Here is a 26,114-nt window from a genome sequence, read left to right as displayed (position 1 = left end):
CATTCAGGCAGCCAATTCAGCATGTTGGAGCACATGCACTTGGCGTCGGAACTATGTGTAGATTGTTTACAATAAAAGAGAGAAACAAAACTTAATCAAGACTTAGAAACACAAAAGGTCTGGGTCTCTCCAAGGCAACCTTTCACGTGGAAGCAGTGGTGTGGCAGGCACTCTAACGTCCCATCTGGGTTTCCGGAAAGGAGCTGCCGCTGTGGCTGGTGTCAGCCGCCATGGTGTGACCACGGAAGACAGTCTGCACCAGGAGCAGTGGGAGGACTAGACAGATGAGGGGCTCATGACATCAGCAAGAGTGCAGATGTGACTACTGAGTGTGCAAGGCTGCCTCTGAGGAACCTGGCAAGGTGAGAGGGACCACAGGGAAGGTCTTGCAGTGTGAGTAGTGGAGACAGATTAAGAAGGAGCTAATTCTCAGCTATTCCTCTAAAAGCATGATTTTTTTTTGAAAGGCAGAAGCTGAATACTGAGTTTTTCAATACGCAGAACTATTTACTGGGCAGCAGCTGACAATCATGCACTGGACCCCATCTTTGGCTCTGTCAGGGTGTGTAGGGCATGGCTTCAGGGTTGTTTTGTTTGCTGGAATGATTCTTTAGTATTTCTGCATTCAGTCTGGAAGGCGACTCTAGTTTCTGTGTGAGCAGTTCATCTGATCCCCTAAAACAGGGCTAAGAAATGGAAAGAACAAATGCAAAAACAAACGTTTGAAAAGCACGTTCCAGCCGGGGGTGGTGGCTAATGCCTGTAATCCCAGCACTTTGGGAGGCTGAGGCGGGCAGATCACGAGGTCATGAGTTCAAGACTAGCCTGACCAACATGGTGAAACCCTGTCTCTACTAAAAAAACAAAAATTAGCCAGGTGTGGTGGTGTGTGCCTGTAATCCCAGCTACTCAAGAGGCTGAGGCAGGAGAATTGCTTGAACCCGGGAGGCGGAGATTGCAGTGAGCCGAGATCACGCCGTTGCACTCCAGCCTGGGCAACAGAACTAGACTGGACTCTGTCTCAAAAAAAAAAAAAAGCGCTTTCCAACTCCTTCTCCTGCAAATCCTGGATGTTTTGTTTTTTTACATTATGACAATCTGTAACTGTTCCTAATTAAGAGACACACATGCAGCAATCGCTTCAGCCTTTTGGTACTAAGGATTGTCCTGCTGTGGCATGCATGGGACAGGACTTCCTGAGACATCTCTGAGGCCACCTCACTGGGTCAGCTCACTCACCTGACTCCTTTGTCCTCTTGCCAAAGCAAGTCTCTAATGCCGTCAAGTAGGGGATGGGCGCAGGAGGGTTTTGTGGACTCTCTGGACTATACCAACAGATTAGGCTATATCCATCTTTATGATAGGCCTATAGCTCAGAAGAAACCCAGCCTCCTCTGAAAAGTACATTAAGCTTATGTTGGATCTGTTTTTACTAATAACTGGTTAGACACTGTTCCCTAAGCAAAACGCCTCATGGAAGCTTTTATTCCTTTGATTTCTTTTTTTTCTGACAGCAATTTTTTTTCCTAAAAGGAGCAGTTATTTTCTGTCCCCAAAGCCTATTCAGTTTCAGTTGTAGCGTGGGAGTGAATGAGAAATGTTATTTATTGCACAAACACTTCTATACAGAGTTGCACTTATTTAGATCGAGCTTATAGAGATATCCTCCTACATCTGGAAAATAAAAGGAAGTTTAGGGGTTTCAGGGGTTTTGAAGTAGACGCACCAAAAATGCTTAAATGTTGTCTCCCAAATTGGCTTTCTAGAATAAATCTTCATATTGGCAAATTCATTTGTTTCATATTAACTCACGTAATATATTTTTATTTTTCTAGAGTTGGTTGAATGATGATAGAACTTTGATCCTTTGAAAATTCCTTCATAATGTATTTCCCAAATGTAGCACATAGTTATAATTAACAGGAATTTCATATATTTTGAAATTTTGCCTGAATGACTCAACACAAATTTAGTTTGGTGTTTTATATAAGCATATTTTGAATAATCTTTCAAGTCATGGCAGCTTGTTTAACTTCCAAAGAGGGAAGTTATCTATGTATGTATGCATATGCAGATGTATGTATGCATCTGTCTGTCTGTCTGTCTGTCTGTCTGTCTATCTATCTATCTATCTATCTGTATCTATCTATCTATCTATCTATCTATCTATCTATCTATCTATGTATCTATCTATCTATCTATCTATCTATCTATCTATAGCAGAGGTTCTCAACCAGGGGCAATTTGACATTGTCTGGAGACAATTTTGGTTGGTGCAAAGTTGGTGGTGGGAGGGGAGTGTTACTAGCTCTAGTAGGTACAGGCCAGGGATGCTGCTAAATTCATAGAATAGCCCAGAACACGGAATTATATGACTAAAATATCAATAGTGCTGAGCTTGAGCACTAAAAGCCCTGGTATAAATGTGTTCCTCCTACACCACTGAGAGGCAAGAGCTCCATGATTCAGTGGAATATGGACCTGCTGAGTCCAGGAAGGAGGGACCTGCTATTTAGAGCTGAGTCTATTTAGAGTAAAAGCCTCTTCAAGGAGTTAGTCTTCCATGGTAAGTTGCTTAAAAAAGCCCACGTCTCTGCATGAAGACTATGAATGCCCTTTCCTGTCACCTTACTGTAATGACAGTTTACAGTACCTTTAGTTTAAGAAAAAAGGTAATATGTTGTAGTCTGAAAATTATAAACCTCAAAAAATTACCTGTTCTCATTAAATGTTCTTTCCTAACATGACAAACATGTCATTTCAGCTCATCACCCTTGAACTACATGTTCCATTTTAGCTGCTCATTCTCTATATGTGTCATTTCCCCTCTTCTCTAATTGTCGCTTTCCAAATCCCAAGGAAAGAGCATGTCAGACACTTGGGTTATTTTTCTCTTCCTTTCATTCAGGTGGCAAAGATGTTAGGGCTTCTAACGTCAAGTCTGTTAAGATCAGAGTGGAGGGCATATTGTAAATAAAGGACAGTTGCGGTCAAAAGCAGGTCTGGATGATGCCCTTCATCGGTAGCAGAAGGGGAATCTATGTTGGCTTAGATGTGCATGTTGAAAAACTATGTGTAAGAAAAGAATGTGCTCTTAGTCCCTAGTTGATTTGCACTCATTCTTGGAGATAATGACAGGGCAGTGCTCCAACCCATCTCCATGATGGCTTGCTGCTCTGTGAGAGTGGACTTATCATTGATATGGCTCTGGGTGGCTGTTGGGTGCCAGGCATGGGTGTGAGTGCTTGGCACCATGCTTACTGCAGAGCTAGCATGTATTGAGGATTGATTGCCACTTCATCATCCTTCCCATTTTATCTTTATCATTGCTGATCTGTTTTGATGTGGGACTGTGATAATTTACCTGAACTGATATGGGTGCCCCAAATCTCCTTGCTTTTAACAGAATGAAATCACATCTAAAGCACCTCTAACAAGTGCTATTTTATTTTGAAATACATCATTTGATAACATTTCATATGTTAAGTCTCAGATCAGGAAGCTCAGAAAAGATAGGCTACTTCATCTTGTTACCTTTGGACTGGAGTTCTAAAGCAGACACCAGTTTTGCACACTGTAACTCCTTTTCAAAAGTGAAACTCATAGTTTTAATGTTATAATCCAGGGACAATGAGCATTTTCTCATCCATTGTCCATTACAGTGCTCTGTGCTTGGGCAGGGATTGTGGGCTGGTGGACAGATGAGCCTCTGGCTCTCTGTTTTCCTCCCTAGCCCATCCCCACCTTCATGCTCAGCATCTCTTGTTCCTATAGAAGCTATACTCTTCCCTTGTCTTGATTTGCAGTCCCATTACCTGTTTCTCTGCCCAACCTGAATGTTTTGGTCAATGGGAATGTTGTAGAATTCCTTCCATTCTTAAGGACCTCAACCTTCTGCCTGCTCTGAAGTTCTTGGTCCTGGTGACTCTGTACTTGGCTTCCTTATATCAACTCCATGGTTGCTGCTTATCGATGCAATAGGCCTTACCTCATGCTTCTTGGTTCCTTTGCAAATTCATACATGCATAGAGCTGAGTATGCAGTTGTCACTCAGTAAATATTGAGTGGGTGAGAGACTCTAAACTCAGCTGGACCTTCAGGTTTCTGGTCAGGTTTATTCATATTGAGCCAACTTCCATGAAATTAACCCTTAATTTTTCTACTCTTCAATTTCAAAATTTCAATTATCATGTCTTTTCCTTCCTCCCCATTTGTTCGACTCAAAAAATACAGACTGTGAAATTTGACACACCCTCAAATCTATGTTTTATTTATCTTGAAATCTCACCATTTGTTCAGGTGGTAAGCACTCCTTTTTAAAGAAGGCCTCTTTCTTTTCTTTCACTTTCTTTCCTGGGACCCTAATAGCTTTTCACCTCAGTTTTCTCTGGATTTTCTTCCAGTTCCTCTCTCTTTTATGTATTCGTTTATTTATTATTATTATTTAGAGACAAAGTCTTGCTCTGTTGCCTAGGCAGGAGTCCAGTGGCACATTCTTAGCTCTCTGCAGACTTGAGCTTCTGGACTAATGCAATCCTCCTACTTCAGCCACCCAAGTAGCTAAGACTACAGACACACACAACTATGCCTGGCTAATTTTTATTTTTATTTTTTGTAGAGATGAAATCTCATTATATTTCCCAGGTTGGTCTCGAACTCCTGACCTCAGGTGATCCACCCGCCTCAGCCTCCCAAAGTGCTAGGATTACAGGCATGAGCCACCATGCCTGGCCAGGTGTCTGAAACTTGATGTGCACACACACACACACACACACACACACACACACACAAAAAAAAAAAAAAAAAAAATGATTCTAATCTCATCTAAACAAAATCCATCTGCTGTTTATCCTATTAAAATGAATGGCATCACTATCCTTGAAGTCACTTACATTATCTGTCTTAAGTCCATCTGTGTCTCTTTGCTCTGTGTTCCCCAAATGTAGCAGATTATAACAACCACTCTTTTATTACATTTTGCATTTGTGGGGTCAGGAATTTGGGCAGGGTTCAACTGAGAGATTCTTTTGCTCTCATAGTATCTACTGAAATTACTCAATGGGTTTCAGCTTTACTCATGGCTGGAGAGTTGAGCTCATGTGTGACCCATCAACTATAGCACCTAAATGTGTTCTCTCTAGCATGGCCATCTCAGGGTAGTTGGACTTCTGACCTAGTGTCTCAGTGTCTTAAAGAATGTGTTCTAAGCTACAGGATGTAGCAACTGCCAGGCTTTTAGGTCCTGGGCTTGGAAACTAGCACAACATGACTTCTGTTGTATTAAAATGAGCAGAGCGAGCAGAGCCGTCCCTGAGCCAACCCAGATTCCAGGTGGAGAACATAGATCCAGCTCTCAATGGGAGGAATGCCCGAATCTGTGGCCATCTCTAATTTGCCGTAGTTTCCATTACCCACAGTTATTGTGTACTATGTTTGCCTTTTGATTCACATTGAAACCCTCAAAGTCACTGCTTCATTTATTTCTCTTCTTAACAATTGTAATGGCTTCAAATTGACTTCTCCATTTCTATGCTCTCATCTGCCTAGTTTCCTAGGTACACTATTGTGATAATGGTCTTATTAATATTAATAAGATCTTCTAACATTAATGTACTATGGTAGCTTGTTGCCTGAAAATAAAGACCTCACACCTTAGTGTAGTTTGCCTTCCATATCTTAACCTACTCTGTAAGCTCTTCCCAATACTTCCCTTTAAACTTCCTAGATCGAGTACAGCACACCATTCCTAAAACACGTTGCGTACCTCTTCCTCTTGCCCCTCCAATGTGCCTTTTCATCCTCTTCCCTGGGGATGGAACGTCCTTCCAGAAACCTCCATCTGTTGAAATCCTCTTTATCCTCCAGCATTACACTCAGATTTGAGCCCCTGCATGGACCCGTTCATAGATCCTTCTCTGTAGCAGTCGTACTCTCCCTTGACTCCCACAGCACTCCTGTTCTTTTTGAGGTTTGCTAACAGCTTGGATTATAGTTATTTTTACAGGCCTGTATTACTTTAATGCTTGTTAATCATTTAAATTGTTCATAATCTTTAAAGTTTCCCAGCATAGTACTTTTATTTCACCCAGTAGGTGCTCGATATAGATTTTATTTGATTCACACTTGATCTCTAGCCAGATATTTTGCAGGCAGATTATCTACAATTTTAAAAGGTTATCCTGCATCACTAAATACAGAATTTAGCAAATCGTGATGATTTTTTAAAGTTGGGTAGCATAATATTCATCAATTTATTAGTAAAAGACAATGGCTGTGGCCTTCTTAAAACTAAATATTTTAAATGTTAAAAAGGGATGGGCAGGTATTTGTAGGGTTTCCACATATAGACCTGTGTTTGCGCAAGGGGTTAGGACAGGTGACCAAGGGAAATCCGGCCAATCCCAACTATTAATCTGCATTCCTTAGGAGTGAGTGTGACGACAGTACAGCTTAAGCTTGAGCATTTGTCGTTTAAAACAAATGGGCTATGTCATGCAATTACTGGGAGAATGAGAGGTCTGTATTGAGATACACGCACTCACGCATGCATTCATACACACACACGACCTGGGATATGACTAGAAAAATATGCTGCTCTAAGCCCTCCAAACTCTCCTCTATCTCCACAAAGTGTAACCTTAAAGTTAGTGAGGAAGTTTTACCAGAAGACCACCCACCAGAAAACGAACTCACAGTCATCTGATTCTTCTCTTTTGTGTGTTTTAGGCACTTTCCACACATGAGGAGAAGAAGAGCTTCTGTTTAGAAGACACGTGCCCAGAGTCAGAGGCCCCTTGCCCACCATGAAGGGAACCTGTGTTATAGCATGGCTGTTCTCAAGCCTGGGGCTGTGGAGACTCGCCCACCCAGAGGCCCAGGGTACGACTCAGTGCCAGAGAGCCGAGCATCCAGTCATCTCCTATAAAGGTAAGGGACCAGCACGTACTGATTGCAAAGCCGTCATCTAAATGCACATTCTGTGTTTAGCGATAGAAGATAACAGAGCATCACGAATGCTGTATAATCCAGTGACTCTTGTTTTAGACATAGTTTAAAATAAAGGTAAAACTACAAAAGCCTCTATCATTAGAATTTCATATCCAGAAACTGATTACCACCTCAAGAGGGATCTAAGACAGGGATTACCAAGGTAAAAAAATCTCATTATTTCTGGTCACCTTTATTTAACAGGTACTGCGGGCCTCCTAAGTGTTTGAACCAAAGGATAAAAATGTGACCATAAAAATAACAACAAAACCAAGGAAAGCCTAAAATTCTTCACTATGGCATTTTCCTGCAAAGCCTTAGTCTTGCCACAAACCTACCCCTTTGTTTCTATCTAGCATTGCATGGCAGCAGAATTGATTTAATGTCCCAAGTATCTCTATGGATTGGTAGGATTAAATAATTAATCTGTATATCCACTCATTTATTCTTTCATTCATTGAAATTTATTTAAGATCCTTCACACCCGGGGCACTCAAGCATTCAGAGTGGAAAAGAAAATAGACTCTATCCCTGTCCTCAAGGAATTATATTATCAGGCTAAATATGATGAATGAGACATTGTATTTCAGTAATTCATGCAACAAGTGGTTTTATATTTTGTTGTTTTTAAAACTTTGTATCAAACACTTTCAAATATCTACGGAAATAGAAAGAATAGTCTAAGGAGCACAAAAAAAGAAAGAATAGTCTAAGGAGCATGCAGCCCCACACTTATCAATTCATGGCCCATCCCCATCCTTTTTCATCTAAATTTCCACTCATGCTTCATCTCATACCCATTAAATTATTTTAGAGGAAATTAAAAAAAACAAATAATTTTATCCATCAGATTTCAGTTTATAATACTCAAAGATAAGGAATTCAGTACCATTATCACAGCAAACAAACAAACAAATAATAAATGATTTCATGACATCATCAAGCACCATTGAGAGATCTTTCATGGGTTCATAAATACTTCGGCATCTTTTGGCCAGTTAAGTCAAATCGAGATTTAAGTAAATTCCATACACTGCCATCGGTTGGTATATTTCTTGAGTCTCTTTTAATATTTTACTTTTATTTCACACCCTTTGCAAATTACAGAAGCCAAGTTCTTTGTCCTGGACACTTTCCCACAGTCTGGAGTTTGCTCATCGCATTCTGATTGTGTGCTTCAAATATTCCTCTTTCCAAAGATGTCTGTAAATTCCTAGTAATCTCAAGACACCTGCTGAGATCCAGGTTTGGATCTTTTTGTCTTGACCGTGTCATTGGTAGTGCAGCATACTTCCTTCAGGAGGCAGAGCATATCCAGCTGGGAAATGATCAGTCATTGATGATCACGGCCTCAATCTACTGATTCATCCATGGGTACAAAACTGGGATTTTCTCATTTTATTATTTTGCTCATTTAATGGTTAGAATACTTCTATATAAACTATCTTTCCTTCATCAACTCTTTACATATCCTGAAGGTACACCTTATGCAGGAAAGGCAAAATAAATGGTCCCCGCCCCCCATCAATTTATACTTTTATTTTTTTTTAAATACACAAGTAGGTTGGTTCTTTAACATCCCACAGGTCATTCATTTGTCATCCAAAGGGGATGAATAAGATGTTATGTTTGCCTTTTTCTTATTTTGATTATTATAATTATTATTACTACATGAATTTCAACATATTTGATGTATTTTAATCCATGTAGTTTACATCCTTGTACATGGTGAAATTATAGCATTTTAAGCCCAGAGTAGCCTCTTGAGAGCAGCTTCTGGACTCTTCTGACTCCATCCAAGTCATCTTTGAGAGCTTCTTTACTCTCTGGGTTGACAAGATGTTCCTATTCCTTTTACTTATTTCCTTCCACAGACCTGGGAATCACTCACTTCTGTATGCTTTGAGCACCAAAGGTGCCCACAGGTCTTCTCAGTGGACAGTGCTAAGAAAAGCATTTTTAAAACATACCATAAACTTCTCCTGATACTCCCAACTCATCTCCAGGACTCTAGGGTCTTTGTTAACCTTTCCCATCTTAGTGTCTATTTCTTCGTTGCACAAAATCTCAAGTCTCTGCTGACCAACCTAATTATTTCTTTGCCTTTTTTCTTTAGTACACACTCAGTCATTTTAGAATAACAGCTTCATGCAAACCTAGTTGTTTTGGATTATTGAAAAATCTTTAAAATGACTTTTCTCTCTCTTTTTTTTTTGTCCTCACGTATATATTTCACTGGAAAATTTTAGTGAAATTAGCAAAATTACTGCTTTAAAACCAGTAGAAATAATTTCTTTCTGCGTGGTTATGGCACCAACCCAAGACCCAGTTACTATCATTTGTTTAATTATTGAAGCAAAAGGTGTTCAAAGGAATCTAGCTTCGCTTCCTGTTTTCTTGATCCTATTCCAGAGCTCTTTCTGCATTTAGCTATTTACCTATATTTTATGGGTTAGGCTACTTTTGTAATAGAAGCAAAGCAACACACACACATACAAATATATATTTATGTTCTCTTTTCTTAGATGAAAGGTGGCAATTATATAGACTTGTTTCTGTGTAGCATTATTTTAACCTAATGATATATGCTGGAGCCTACTCTAGAAGAGTGTAGAGATTGATGTCATTCTTTTTTTTTTTTTTTTTTTTTCGGTAGCTACATAGCTTCCACTATGTGATGAGCCCTAACCTAATCAGAAACACCTTATTGAGAGATGCTTAGGTTATTTTCTGCCATTTGTGACCATGGATAGTGTTTCAGTGGGTAATGCCTCCTGTAAACATTATGTAATATTTTTGCAAGTGTACCGTTGAAAGAGATTATTCGAATTGGGATTTCTGGGCCAAAGGGTGAATGCATATGTCGTTTTGTAAATGTTGCCCAATTCTCTTTCATAGAGGTTGCACCACTTTGCATTCTAGTTGCCCTGGATATGAATACCTATTTCTCTGCCGCCTTTCCTGCAGAGTACACCATCAGGCTTTGGGATTTGGACCAAACTCAGTGCATAAATGGCATCTCAGTGTATTTTTATTTGCATGTTTTTAATTCGGAGTGAACCTTCAATGAACATTTAAGAGAAGCCTGTTGTGTACAGGGTTTTTACTAGATATTGAGGAGATCAAGAAGATGCTCAGTTCCTATTAAAAGGGTTTAGACTATTTTTAGGAATGTGAACCAAAAGGGCCATTGCGTAATATTCTGTGAAGGGTCCTAACAGGTGCCTGTGTTGGGTGCTGCAGAGCCTAGGGCAGGGGCTCTAAGCCCACATCCTGGGCTGTAGGACGGTGGTTGAGGAAGGTTTCTAGGATGAAGCCATGCCAGAACTGCATCCCAAGTGATTGTTAGAAGGTGTTTACAAAACTTATGAAAGGAGAGGTTTCCAGGGAGAGGAAAAGAGCAAGTGATAAGCCCTGAAGTGAGAGAGGGAGCATTGCGGGTCCTGGCAAGCCTCACGCACAGGAAGTCAGGACATCTTATTTTACGATATGGAGGAGGAGGTAGAGGGCATGAGGCTCACATGGCAAGTGGGGATTCGGAGGTGCCTGGCATTGGAAGTCATCTGAACAAGTTTATCCTCTATCTGGAGGATGACAAAATGCCGGCAGGGACAGCCCATTCTGAGGCTGCTACTGAGACCAAAGGGAGGAGAAACGGCATTAAGGGAAGGGAGGCAGAAATGTAGAGAAGAAGTAGATTCTGGAAATTGGAAAGGGGTGTGGTTGAGGATTCAGTAGATGCAGAGCAGGAGTGAGAAGGAAGCCCTGACTGCAATCCCCACATTCTTGGCTGTTGATTCCATATAGAATCAAGAAGAGAAAGCAGATAAGAGGGGTGTGGTGATTTTAGATGGAAAAGGCTGAGTTCCTGTGAGCCACCAGATGGAATTATCTAGTTGAGAGCAAGCCTTTCTGAGAACCAAGAATGGGGATATTTTCAAGAGGGCGATGTCCAGCAGAGCGTCAGATACTGCAGAGTGTTCAAGGCAGGTGTATGCCAGAAGGAAGAGTGACACACTTGTCCTGGTCTTCCTGGGACTTTCCTGGTTGCTTCTGTTCTGGGAAAGCCAGGACAGTTCGTCACTTTCTGAGAAATTCTGTCAGCAGTACTGTATTAGCTGCTTAGGGCTGCTGTAACAAATTACTGCACACTAGATGGCTTAAAACAACCTAATTGTCTCTTCTCACAGTTCTGGAGGCCAGAAGTCCAAAATTACGGTGTTTGCAGATCTGTGTTCTCTCTGAAGTCTCTAGAGAAGAACCGATCTCTGCTTCCTCCTAGCTTCTCATGACTGTCAGCAATGTTTGGCATTCCTTCGCTCATGGACACATCACTCAGTCTCTTAGTCTGTAGTCTCATGGTATCCTCCCTCTGTGTCCCTGCCTTTTTGTCTTCTCTTTTTATAAGGACATGAGTCATGTTGAACTTAGGGCTAACCTTAATCCAGAATGACCTCATCTTAAACAATCTGTCTGCAAAGGTGCTGTTTCCAAATACGGTCACATTCAGAGATACCTGTGGTTAGGACTTCATTATATCTTTTGGGAGGACACATAAAAGGCAGCATTTATCAGAGCAGTTTCAGTGCAGAGTTGGGGGAAGAAACCAGATGGTGATACGTGTAGGGATATATCAAAGGTTAGGGACTAGATGATAGATATAAAAGGAGAGAATTCATGTCAGTCATGCAGGGGCGTAAGGGCAGGGAACAGCTTTTCAAAGAGCATGACTTAACCATCCTCAAATGGCGATGGGAAGGAATGAGGTGAAGGAAGAGGCTAAAGAGAGAGAAGAGAGGGGAGATGATTGTTTAAGCAGAGACCCCGGTGCTGTAGGAGGGCACAGCAACTGGGAACAGGTGCCCAGTAAAGTTATAGGAAGCCAATTCCACCTCCAGTGAGCCTGGAGGGCAGGAGGCCAAAGCACCCAGGATGCAGGAAAGCTTGTGGGTGGGGGTGGGTGCGGGAGAGGAAGGAGTTCCTGAAGATCTCTGTCTTGGCTGAAGAGGGGTAGGCAGGCCCCAGGCCAAGAGTACAGGGCCTTAGAAAGGAAGTGCTTCTCTGAGGAGGGAATAAAACTATTTTCCTCTCTCTCTGTCACACACACACACACACACACACACACACACACACACACACACACACACACGATGTCTTGTGATGTTATGCACCCAGTCAGGCCTTGAAATGGCTCATGTTACAGCTGAACGAGTGGCCTCTGCGACTCCCCGTGAACACTTTTTTGTAAGGCACCATTCCAAGAAACTTTGAGAAAGTAGGATGAAACACTGACTAAGGGGAAATAAAGGGAGAACCGGATAATCTTGACTTAAAATCCTGATTTCCATGCACATAGTATTATGCACTGGAGGCATTCTGCATAGGATGCTACTGATGAAGGACTGGATGGTAACGGAACGTCTTCATGCAACTTAGCATGTTCTGTCAGAGTCTTGATCTGATTTACCTGGCTAGGCAGAAGATGCTGGTAGAATCTTTTTTTTTTTTTCCAGCCTCTGTGAAATATTTGCCACTGCAGGCTCCTCCTGTCTAGTGGAGTTCATTGCACAACACGCTTTAACAGCTTGCTATGTTTGCAAGGTTACTTGCCTGACTGTATGTTCTGGAATATTTAGCCCTGATCGTGCAGTGGCTGCTAAAACACCCTGACCCATTACAGATGCACCGTTCACACATATGTCCTTGTCATTTGTTTAAATGTCTATTCCAATAAAGAGGGGAAAAAGAGTGACCCTTCAAGACAGCATGTTTCTCAGCATGCTTACTGAGTCTCAAAACCATCTCTGAAATTAGTTTTAAATGTTTAATGTCTACTTAAGGCAATGTGCCATATTCTGCTTTTGTTTGTTTATTGATTAAAGTTTACTCAGTATGCTGGCTATTTAGAGAGCATGCTCCTGTTATAGGAATTGGTTTGTGGGAAGCAATTTCACATTATTCACAAAGAAAGACCACCAGTGATGTGAGTCATGCTGTACTTTGCGTGGGTCCTTCATATGACTGATTTGGAGGCCTTTCTTCAGGGTGTTAGCTGGCAGCATTTAGCATTAATGCCTAAGATTACTCCTGCCTGCAGAATCAGGCAGGGCCCTATTGATTTCCATTCCCTGGTCCCAGCGATCTTTATCTTTAACTCCTTAATGTTCCTGTAGAGTGTCCTCCTACTTATGGGTTTATTGATTGGCCTGAGAATTGTTCTGAAACTTAAGCAAGAGCTGCATGGACTCGTGATAGAGGATTTGCAACATTTAGCTCCAGTGGCTTGGGAAGGGCATGGAGGGAATTGAGATGACTGCTCCAGCTTGGGCCATCACCGGGACTGGGCTAGGGGGTTGCACTTGGTTTTCTGCTGCTTCCCTAAGGAACTTGGGTTTTAACAGCTGCCTTTATCCCCATATGTAGTCTTAGATGATTGAAAAAACAGTGACTGAAAGTGACCAATTAGGATTTTAAACTTGGGTTTTATTCCCATATCACAGTATGAATGATTATTTTTCATGGATCCTATATTTTCCTTTCAAAACATATCATTATATTACGTTATATTTATGTGTGTGTTGCATGCATTGCTTTGTTAAATGTTGACAGGAAGAATATCTGACATGTTTTGTAACTCTGAGTTGGCTCTTTCTCGTATCCACTCACTGTGCCCCCAGCCCCTCTCCTAGTCTAAGAAGCTCTTTCTGCCCTTCTCTAATGTGGCCATGTGCATATTACATGTTGTCATCATAACTGCCCTTCTTGCCTGTTTTCTGGCCTCCTGTCACTCTTCCCTTGACCCTGTGCTGTCTTGTGGGCCACTGGCATTGCTCAGCCTGCCACCTGCTCCTCCTGCGGCTGGAGAAGGTGTAACACAGACAGTGTCAAGGTACAACAAACTGTAACCTCTCAGAAAATGAAGGGATGCTGGATGAGTGAAGGAGATGTTTCTGTGCTAGGCTCCATGTGTGGCCACAGCTCCATGTGTGTGACATGGCTCCGTGCATGTGTGTGACATGGCTCCGTGCATGTGTGTCTCATGGCTCTATGCATATCCAGGTCTCCCTCTATGTGCCATCTAAGTGCCTCCCACGGCTGCACGTGTGTGACATGGCTCCATGCATGTGTGTCTCATGGCTCCATGCATGTGCCATGGCACTATGTGTCTCCCACAGCTACATGCGTGTCTCATGGCTCCATGCTTGTCTATGGTTCCATGCGTGTCCCACAGCTCCAGGCATATCCATGTCTTTATGTGTGTCCATGTATTCATGCATATCCCATCCCTCCATGTGTGTCCACAGTTCTAGGCATGTTCACAACTCCATGTATGTATGTCCCATGGCTCCATGTGTGTCCCATGGTTCCACACATATCCCATGGTTCCATGCACGTCCATATCTCCTTGCATGCCGCATGGCTCCACGCGTGTCCCACAGTTCCATGCGTGTCCCATGGCTCCATGCGTGTCTCATGATGCTCTGTTTCTTCTCTGGGTTTTGGCTGTCTGGTGTCTAATGCACCAAGCAGTTGTGTGGAGTCATGGTACTGGCTGAGTTTAGCCTCTTCATTAGGATACAGCAACCTCATTGCCACAGGACAGGCTGCAGTAGAGGATTCCTCTAGTCCCTGTGAGATTCCAGAGGTTTCTGAGTCTGAATATATAAATCTTGGGTAAAACTGCTTCCAGTATTTCTCTCTGTTCATCTAGTCTCAGATCTACCACTCTGACCTTTAGAAATCATAAATGTGTGTGATTGCATGATAATGTCCTACTTTCTCCAAGGAGGAATTAAGAACATTTATTTTAATTAGAAATAGATAGCATGACATTAATTTTAATACTTAGTTTTAATATTTTCATATGAATCTGATTAACATATAGGAAGACACTGCTAACTGTTGAAAACTGTCTTGAACTCAACATTTTCTCTGTAAACTAAAATTTACATAAACCAAGTGTGATCTTCACTTGTTTCAGGATAGGATATGACTTATCCTCTTAAGAGTTTACTTGGGGAGGAAACGTGCTGTTATGGATCCTTAAATATCCTTTGTTCCATGAATAATTTGTCTTTTCATTATCATGCATATGACTGGATGTTTTATGTGATGTAATGTCAAAATCACATTGGCAAAATATTTTAATCTATTTGCAAAGGAATCAGCTAAGGTATAACCACATTGCCTGCTTTTTACATTACAAAATGCATTTTGGGATACATTTCTGATTTTAAAATATATTGTCAGTTTTCTATCTGGAGAAATGAAATATTTTTAAAAAACCACTTTTCAATTCTATAATCTAGGTATGTAATAATTATTCATGAGTGCACAGAGATGTTAGGAGAAAATGCAGCATGTAACCACTATAAGTTATTAACAAAGAGAATTGGTTCTAATACTTAGACTGGACTTTAATGTTGTTATTGATCTTTGGCTGATGAGAGCTGAGAGGGTCCCTGTTGTGCATTTTTATAAGCAATAATTAGACTGATGAAAATGGTTTATTGAGTTTTGAAAATTATTAATAAGTTTCATGTTACTTTTGCCTTCTAGGGCCACTAATTAAATAATTTATAAGATTGAATATTTATATTTTATCTTCAGGTAAAATTTCAATTGTTTTTGGTTGTTTTATCTCAATAGGGAGATAGTTTTTATTATTTTAAGTCTTTGAGTGGATTGCTTGTAAGTAAAGTTGTGCAATGTGATTGAGTTAAAACTGGGAATAAGGATTTGTAAAGTTACTGTTAGAATTCTGATTTAAAATAGTGTTTCCATTTGGCCTCAAATGGTACGTTATTGTATTTTATCTATCTTTAAGTATATTGTAATCTTTCTAAGCATTACATGGGCAATTCATCTGTTTGTCATACTGAAGGTAGATAAAAATCCTTATTTTATGTACAGAGGAAGAGCTGGAGATTAAATGTGGGGTGAGTAAAGTTTTAATTAGGCAGTATCTTTCTTGGATTATGTCCTCCTTTCTTCTCTTTATATCAGCACAAGGTAAGCCACCTTGGTTACATTTGGGAGACAAAGCTTATGCCATCTCCAGCGGATAGCAGTGGTGATGTCTCTCTGTTACCAACAAAACAACAGAAAAAGACTGCATGAAGGTTTCCAACTCTTATTTACTTTGGTTTTTAATTTAATCAACACTTTAAATTTGTATTTTCTTGAATCTTTTTTATTATTGACTAAAGAGAGGCTGGGAGGTAATCTCTAGCTTTAGGTGGAATTATTCTTTAATTTCTCTTTTGCTCTCCCAATTCCTTCATATGACTCAGGGGCAAGTCTAATCACACATGTTCCATGAGTGAGAAAGTGTTCTTATTCATAATTAAGAGCCCTGCCAGACTCATGCTGTCATCCACAGTGATGTTGTGTGCTAAAGCACCAAAATGAATGGATTCCTCTAATCCCCAGTGTAAAAAGTCGGGGTAACACTATTTGACCCATCCTACCTTGAAAATATGTCTGGGTGTGCCTTAGAGAGGCTGCAAACCCTGCTAACTAAAATCAATGAAGCAAGACCCTGACGCCAGGAACGGCTGAGCAGAGTGCTCCTGGCAGCTCTCAGAAGGTGATTAACGGTTGTCATTCTCATTTGTATGTTTGATTTTTTGTGCCACTCAATTCTCTGGCTTCAGCACAGAGAATTACTTGTTTAAAGGTGAAAGCAGAGGTCCAGTTCATTAATAATTCAGTCAATATTTATTGAGTGCTTATTATGTGCCAGAAATTGTTTTAGTTACTAGGGTTACCCCAGGAAGTAAAAGAGAAATAAATCCTGGCCCACACTGAGTTTACATTTTATTAGGAGAGTCAGACAATAATAAGATATAGACATGTAGTAGAATTGGTTACATAGTGATAAGGGTTGAGGAAAAATATAAGGTAGGGAATGGGTTAAGTGAAGGAAGGGGTTCATCTAATCACACATGTTCCATGAGTGATGGAACTTTCATCATGATAACCAGGTATGCCTCTAAGCTCCTGCACTGCCATTTTTTTTTTTTTTTTTTGGTTTGTTCTGCAGGGAAATGTTGGAAGACCTACACAACAAGAACTCAAAACAATGATGTAATTGCATGAGGAAAACTATAAGGCAATGAACAGAAAGCAGAGATCAGAAATAGGCCCACATATACATATATATTGTCAATTAAATTTTAGTGAAGAGGCTATGGTAAATCAATGAGAAAATAGTAGTCTTCAACAAGTGGTACTGGAAAAATTGTACATCTCTCTGCAAAAAGAAAACTCTAAATATTGCTTCACACAATATACAACAATTACCTGATAGGGATGACAGACCTAAGGTTAAGAGCAAAAATTTAAAAACCTCTGGAAGAAAACATATAAGAAATATTTCCAAAACATTGAATTAGGAAAGATTTTTTAGCTAGAATATGAAAAGCACATACCAGAAAATTTGATAAATTGGACCACATTCAAATGAAAAGCATTTTCTCTTCGAAGACACCATTAAGAAAATGGATAAGCAAGCCATACACTGCGTGGGAATATTTGCAAAATATTTGACATACATACACACACACAGAGAGATACACATATTTACCATATATATATGTGGTCTTGTGTCCAGCATATATAAAGTCTTACAACTTAAGAAAACAATCTAATTTTTAAAAATGGACTAGCAATTTAGACATAACTGCATAGTGAGATACCTCCACACACACTGCAGACTGACTAAAATTAGAAAGGCTGACAATACCAAGTGTTGGCAAGGATATGGCACAACTGGACCTCTTGTTTTGTTGTTAATAATGCAGGATGATGATGCATAATGATTCAGCCACTTGGGAAATGTGACATTTCTTCAAAAGTTAAACATATACTTACAATAAGTCCCAGAAAATCCACTCATAGGTATTTTCCCAACAGTAACATAATATTGAATAATGTCTACAGAAAGATTTGTATCCAAGGGTTTAGAGAAGCTTTATTCTTAAAAACTCCAAACTGGAAACAACCCAAAAGTTCATCAATGGAAATGAACAAATTAATTATGTAAATTGGAGAACTACTGGGCAATAAAAAGGAAACAAACTACAAATACAGATAACAAGCTGGATGAAATCTCAGAGTATCATGCTAAATGAAAGATTCTAGATACAAAAGACTATGTATTCATTATCTCATTATGTGACATTCTATGGAAGATAGAACTGTAGCAGCAGAATACCTATTAATGGCTGCCTGGATATAGGGTCAAGGAAGAAATTGACTGCAAGGTGTACGAGAGATTATTTGAGTTGCTGCAAATATTTTATATCAAGATGAAGAGGTGGTGACAGGTTTTATACATTTGTTAAAAGTCATTAAATTTTACATTTAAATGAGTAAATATTATTCTATCTAAATAATACCTCTATGAAACCAATTTTTGAAATCATGTTAGTCCCAACTCAAATGAGGATGCATAAACTTGTCAAGAGTGTCGAATCCAGTAATCATATTGCTTTAGAAACAGCCTGAGTTTGTTAGGATACAATGCCACATATTTTTGGGCATCACGTCCAAGCATTATGTGAGAACTTTACAATGTGAAAGATAATTCTGAATAATGTGTTATGTAACATTTAATAAGACCTAGGTGTGTGTATGTGTGTGTACATGTTTCAGCAAATTACTTGAAATCCAAGATTATCTTTAATGAAAACCCACCATAGACTGTGACTTAGTTCATTTTGCATTACTGTAAAGGAATACCCGAGAGTGGGTAATTTATAAAGACAAGAGGTTTATTTGACTAACAGTTCTGCAGGCTGTACAAGCATGGCACCAACATCTGCTTGACTTCTGGTGAGGCCTCAGAAAGCTTTTACTCATGGCAGAGGGAGAAGGGGGTATGGGCATATCACATGCCAAGAGCGGGAGCAAGAGAGACAGGGCAGATGTCCCAGACTCTTTTTTAACAACCAGATGTTACATGAACTCATTTCGGCAAAGAGGGCCCCAAATCATTCATGAGGGATCTTCCCCCATTCTCCAAACACAGCCCACTAGGCCCCACCTTCAACATTAGGGACCACATGCCAACATGAGATTTGGAGAGAAGAAACAACCAGACTATATCAGACTGTTTTATCAGTAAAGTTTTCCTCCCAAAGTTATTTTAAGGGCTAAGTTCATGTTAACTTGGCATAAGAAAGTTAATTTATTTAACTCCCAAAGGCAGTCTGGAGGAAAATTTCTGAGTATACCACTTTCAGAGGTGCCATCACATTTGAGAATTGTTGATTTTCAGATTGCTTTTGAATTTAAGTGATAAAAATACTTTTTGGAATAATAGATATTATATTAACCATGGAGAGGAAATAAGAGAGATACATATTTAGCCTGAGTAGCTTTTGTAGTAATGCATGCAATTCTTCTTTTACTTTTCAGGGTGAGTTTTCTATAGGTGATCCTTCCTTTCTTCCTGTTCCTACAATTAGAAACAGAACAATAAGAGAACTCATGGCTATAAAGCAGTGCTGGCCAATAGAACTTTCTATGATGATAGAAATGCTCATATTCTGTACTGACAAATATGGTAGCCATTAGCCATGTGTAGCTGTTGAGGATTGAAATGTTACTTCTAAAGTAATGCATTTTAATTGTATTTAATTTTAGTTAGTTAAATTAAAATGTAGTCATTTATTGCCAGTGTCTACTATATTGGATAGCATAATTATAGACCTTTGCCTTCCAGCATCACTTAACGAAGATCGATGTAGGCTGTTCTGCTCAGAGACTCATGTGCCTTGGCCTCCTGAGTCAAATTTTTGGAAAGCATCATGGTTCATGTTTAAAGAATACTAGACTAGGAAAGGAAACCTGTGCAATTGTTGTGAATCTGCTGTTAACTGCTTCTCTGATGTATAGAAAATCTACTGTGTTCCATTTTCATCTCAATTTCTTCAAGTGAAAAATGAGCCTATAGGGCTACTATATCTAAGGTTCCTACCGCATTGATTCTATTGCTCTTGAAACTAGGGAAATAAGGAAACATAAGGGACATTTGGGACATTCTTTATCTCTTCAGGAAAATTCCCTCCTTTCTTCATCCTCAAACAACAACACAATAGAATTCTTTATTGTGGCTGGGCGCGGTGGCTCACGCCTGTAATCCCAGCACTTTGGGAGGCTGAGGCGGACGGATCACGAGGTCAGGAGATGGAGACCGTTCTAGCTAACACGGTGAAACCCCGTCTTTACTAAAAATACAAAAACTTAGCTGGGCGTGGTGGTGGGCACCTGTAGTCCCAGCTACTCGGGAGGCTGACGCAGGAGAATGGCGTGAACCCGGGAGGCGGAGCTTGCAGTGAGCCGAGATCACACCACTGCACTTCAGCCTGGGCGACAGAGCGAGACTCCATCTAAAAAAAAAAAAAAAAAAAGAATTCTTTATTGCAGGAGCGAAATAAAAATGGAGATTTCTGTTGACATTATCGACACTGGCATTTTTGTCACAAATATTTAGTAGGAAAAAATCAGTATATTTTATTTGAATGATGGTTTGACCTCCAATTTGCATACATTTCCACAATTAATTGCCATATAAAGAGATTACAGCCATATTCCAATTGAGAATTTGCACTGCTTCACTACCTAGAAGCAAATGATTCAGAGATGAAATATTAACATACATGTTTTAAGTCATCAATGCAGTAAAGTTTAGAAACCCTTACCCCGAAAGCTCACTGGCTATTAAGCTAGAATATCCATTAGAAATATTTTGACTTCAGGTAATAGATAGTTAGTCTAATTGTGGTTTATATCATAAGGATGTTCATTGTCTCCTAACTAGATGCAAAGAGTAAGCAGTGCAGGGCTGGTTCAGAGCTCAACAGTGGCAGCAAGGACCCAAGTGCTGTCATTTTGCTCAGTCATCCTCACGGGGTTGGCTCTTGCCCTTGGTTTTTATTTCATGTTAGGATGGCTGCTGGCAGTGTTCAGAGACAGGCAGTAGTGGGAGGGTGGGGGCAACCAGCTTCTTTGCTCTCTGCTTAGTATCAGAAATCAACAACAAAAGCCAAATCTTACATGAAGCCATGTGCAGAATTGTTTGCATATGAATGGCCAGAGCTATTTGTGTGGCTACCTCTAGGTGTAATTGAAAAGGAAGTGTCTGGCAAGGGAGAATGGAAAAAAACCACCATTTATGTCCTGAGTCCAGCAGGCCTGGGACCAGGATTAGGTGAGTGAGGAACTCATCTTGGGTACACTATTTAAATGGTGCTGAAACACTCAGTAATCAAGATAAATAATATACTAATGCAATATTTTAAAAAGCTATATGAATGCAAAAAAATCAAGCAATGATGAACGGCACTCTAGATTTTAAATAAAGACAGGATCAGTACAGTCTCCTGCCGAGCCCCATTGGGGCTCCAGGGTCTTTATTCAAAATGTTGATGGTTTGCTCCTCCTGGATTTTTGCATTAATCTAGACCTTGAAAAATATTATATTAAAATGTTATTTATCTTGATTACTGAATTTTTTTGATCCTCTGAAATTTTACACTCCAAATGAGGTACTTACTAGCCTTGCCCTTGCTCCAGCCCTGGTTGTTTAACAAAATCAGGTTCTGTTAGCAAGGAAGATCCGTACTACGGTAGTTTAGCTTGTCTCCTCAGCTGTGTTGTCAGTTCTGTATCTTTTCTAATGCATCTGCCCACAGAAATGGGTATCCTTATATATGTGTTGTGGAATATGTCTGTCTCCCCGTGATAAAACCCTGGTGAGTAAATAAAATGTATACTCCACCTTGTGCTTTACATAAGGGCTCTTTCTGAACAATGAGTACTCAATACATGTCTTATTAAATAGCTGAACAGAAACTCTTTTGACAAGAAACAGAAAACTCAACCCTTGCAAATTATTCCCAATCAATTCTGAGATACAAAGAAGAAAATAAATAATTCCTCATTTTAATATATTTTTTGTATTTTAGAAGACATTGAATGACTCGAAATTCAAAAATATGAGTCACAACAGGTTTAGGAGAATGGAAGGATCTGTTGGTGCTTTTTATGACTTTTGAGATAAGCAATGGGAATTTGACTCTCTTTAGCAATAGCTAAGTATGTTTTCAAATAACTCACGTTACAAAATTGTAGAAATTATAATTAAAAATTATGAAAGCTGGTGCACAATAATTTGTCCTTCTTATAATTTTAATCTCACTATGTCTTTGGTCTGATTAAATAACATTCAATATTGATAAGCTGTTTATTTGAAACCTCTTAAGCTTTTTTCTCCTCAAGGAGCATGATAAAAGCAAGCCATCTCTCATTGGGAAAAGCTTTAAAATCCTATTAGGATGTTCCTTGTGAATACAAGCTATGCTCCTTCAGTGAAAATATTAGATGAAAAGAATTTCATCTAGACCTGTGAAGCCTGACTAATATAGATATGTAGTAGGAATTACATTCAGGGCTATAAAATAAGTTTGTATTAAGGGCCAAATGCATTATTCACACCATTTATAAGATATAGTTCTTCACTCTCAAAGGTGTCTGCACAAAATTGTTCAATGTCTTCTCTGATTTAATTCAGATTTTGAAAGCTCTTAAGGGCAATCTTTGGAATTTAGAGAGAATAAAGAAAGAACATATGAAAATAATAAATTTACATGGTTGTTAAAGATGCCTGCTATAAGAAAAATTAACTTAGCAAGGAAAGAAAGAGTGGGAAGATTATAGTGAACTTTGCATGTGTTTATCATTACTATACTTATTTAAGACTTCCCCTTCCTTCTGAGCCAAATTTGAGCACCCCAGGTTTCTTCAGCAACATTTTTTAAAGGAGCTAATGAAATACTGTGCTTCTCCCATGAACATCCTGCCTCATCGCCTGCCTACTTCCATATGCCCCATGTTTTCTGGCCACTTGAAATGCCTTTTTATTTTATTTTTCTTTGATTTAGTCATGCCATTCCATGAATTGAAAATAGTTTTTGCTACAACTGAGCAACTGACCCTTGGCAGCTCTGAGTCTCTTGACAGAACCGTGTAACTGATGTTTAGGGGAGGCAAGAAATATAGTTGGATAATATTCCATCTGTGGTATGTTTTGTAATTCTCAAAGCCTCCAGTTTCCTTTACCTCCATAACTATGTGGAGCTTCGGTTGATATCACCAAGAATTTCACACTCCAAGTGAGAGAAGGATATCTCCCAAAGGATGTGTAATTCTATTATGCTGCAATGCTCTTTCTGTGACTTCAAGCCAAGTGAAAACATTTGCTAGTTCTGGAGGTACTTTTCAGCCAGTCTCACCATGTGACCTTCTAGAACTTCTCTCACTCAGGCAATTTGCTTTTGACCCATTCCTACCCCACCATGTAATTATGACCCCCCTTACCTACTGCAGGAGGTGGGTGTAGCAGCCATTCACTGTTTTAAGTGTAGATCCAGTATGTGGCCACATCTGCCTCCCTGCTCTGTTTGTTCTTTTCTTCTGTAGAACATTAAATGATTAGTGTGCATGGTTCAGACAGGAACCATCTTCAGATGGAGTAAAACAGAAAAGATTATATCAGCGCTTTGCAGTGATTTCCTGTGTGCTATACTTGCTTATGCACAGATTAGAAAGACTTATGCCTTTTATAGTCTGAGACCAAACTCCTCTGGCCACATAACCACACAAAGTAATATCCGAAGAACCTAAGATGGTTATAAGATCTCATGAACAATTCTGCTGTTTTGAAATGTACTTTAGAGTCCTGGAATCTTTAATTAATGGATTTTCCTGACCCTATTCAAAGAAATAAACTCAAAAGTAAAAAGTAAGACGCATTACAAATATTATGCTGAGGTGAGGCAGTCGCTGAGAAATCCTGAACACTCCCTGGGAGCCAGGTGTGGTGCTGAATGGTTTCAGCCAGTCTGTTGTTTCTCATTTGTGCATTTGCAGATAGACGCTTTTGCACATAAAAAAATGAAACTTGTAGTTGAAGACTAAAGAGTTTCTGCTTTCAACTCAGCTCCTAACCATAGAAATCATCTTACATTTGATATTCATCTAGCCATGAGAGCATACTACGGAGGTTGGGAAGTGTGTGGGCTGGGTTTCAAAACCATGGGGGCAAGTACGTTAACTGTGTTCACTCGGGTTTTTATATCCTCTTTTTGGGGGATATAATTAATGGTTAAATAGTAGTTTAAATTATATTTTTAAATGCAGGTGTAAAATTGAAAGGATGGACTTAAAACTACCTATATTCCCTTAAGATTTAAAATGTTCATATTTATCAGCATGAAAACATTGGAATCGCATTCAAACTAAGTGTCTCTGCCCACGTAGGGTAGTATTTCTAGTTACTCTGGAATTGAGGTGAAAACATACAGAAGATAGTTCTTTTGTAAGATTTCCAGCAAAACAGTAGGCCGAGTTGATGGTTGAAATCTCTTACCCTCATATAATGGCATTTAAAAAATAGCGTCCCCAAAGCAAGAAAGGGACAGTTCCAGGGGACAGAAATAAAAAAGAGAGGTCAAGTCTGGAATCCTCAGTAGGAACCCAAGTTGAAATGCCTCTGGGGGCTGCGGCTTATAAACATGCTCAGGGATGGGAGAAGCCCGTGAGGCTTGAGCCTGATGAGCAGGGAGGCCAGAAACTGAATCCGGAAGCTACAGTGAGCTGTTCTACCTGCAAAAGGAAAACGCAAAAGAACCGCAGATTCACCCCCCAAGACGAGAAGAGGAAGATGGCTGTGGGTGGACATTGTCTTATGAAGAAGAAACTGGGGCCTCAAGCCTGCTTTCTAGGTTCCCACGAGGTACCCGAATAAGAACCTTCCTTGCCAGCAGGGGCCTTAACACCAAATCTTCGAGTTTGAGAGCGCCCTCTAGTGTTCATGCCCATGGCAGTGTTCTTAGTTCCTGGATTTGGGGCTCTTGTAAACACAGCTTTTTGGTGATGGTGAACTCAAGTCAAAGGGTACCCACTAATGAAACAATGAATGGAACTAAGCGCATCAGCAGAACAATCAGTGACATAATTTGGACCCTAGATCCGCAAAATAGACCAACTCCCAACAGACTTGAAAGTGTTTAAAGAGATACATAGGTAAAGAGCAATTACTTTTGCACCAACCTAGTAGCATCAATATGGTCAGAGCAAAAGATCATGATGTGGATGAGACAGAGTATAGACGTAGTGAGAAAGAGCATTATGAGGTGGATGAAAATGCTGAGGAAATCTCTTAGAAGGTGATGCATAGAGAGGAACAGATTAACTCACATTTAAACCCAGAGTAAGACATTTATTAAGTATTTATCTAGAACTCACAACATATAAAAATATATGTGACTCAGTCCTACCTCACAGAAAAAAATGGGGGTAATGCTGGTATAATATTCATCACTTTCCCTCCTTTCTGTATAACAGAACCATGACTTTGTCTTATTTTTAAGGAAGAAAGTATGTGATGCTGCATAGAATTGAGTTTTTGTTGTTGTTGTTGTTTGTATTTTTTTTTTTTTTTTGAGACAGAGTCTCGCTTTGTTGCCCAGGCTGGAGTGCAGTGGCATGATCTTGCCTCACTGCAACCTCCGCCTCCTGGGTTCAAGTGATTCTCGTGCCACAGCCTCCCGAGTAGCTGGGATTACAGGCGCCCGCCAACTTGCCCGGCTAATTTTCGTATTTTTAGTAGAGACAGCGTTTTGCCATGTTGGCCAGGCTGGTCTCGAACTCTTGACCTCAGGTGGTCTGCCTGCCTCGGCCTCCCAAAGCGCTGAGATGTCAGGCATGTGCCACTGCGCCTGGCCAGACTTGAGTTTTTAAAGGGCAAGATTTCTGTCTTATTTATTGTTATGCCCCTAACAAATACTTTATAGATCTTGGTGGAGAGAATGACTACGTTTTTAATCCTTTGCTGTTAAAGAACTTAATACTCTCTCCCCTAGGATGAAGAAGATAAAAAATCAGGCATTCAAAAGATAAATCATGGACTGATAAAGAAAATTATAAAATGAAAAGAATCATTTGTGTTTCTTGCTTTTCCGTAGAGTTCTAGTTTTCTTGCATGAATAATGTAAGTACTAATACATGGTTTCATGGATTTTTCAAGGATACAGGAATGTGTATGTAAAATACCCACT

At 39.8% G+C, this 26,114-nt stretch overlaps 1 protein-coding gene across 4 annotated transcripts in view; it reads left to right on the top strand.

The window, feature by feature from the left end:
- The window catches only part of SEMA5A (semaphorin 5A), a 500,732-nt gene that overhangs the window by 157,963 nt on the left and 316,655 nt on the right, over positions 1 to 26,114 (top strand). For all 4 annotated transcript variants that reach the window (XM_016952939.4, XM_054684172.2, XM_054684169.2 and 1 more), the window contains one exon: positions 6,727 to 6,927. In XM_016952939.4, the coding sequence (XP_016808428.2) occupies positions 6,804 to 6,927 (124 nt within the window). In that variant the 5' untranslated portion in view covers positions 6,727 to 6,803. The remainder of the gene's footprint in view (positions 1 to 6,726; positions 6,928 to 26,114) is intronic.

The sequence above is a fragment of the Pan troglodytes genome, chromosome 4 (assembly GCF_028858775.2).
Source record: "Pan troglodytes isolate AG18354 chromosome 4, NHGRI_mPanTro3-v2.0_pri, whole genome shotgun sequence".
NCBI lineage: Eukaryota > Metazoa > Chordata > Mammalia > Primates > Hominidae > Pan > Pan troglodytes.
Note: the sequence above shows the minus strand (reverse complement) of the source record. Positions and strands in the feature narration are given on the sequence as shown.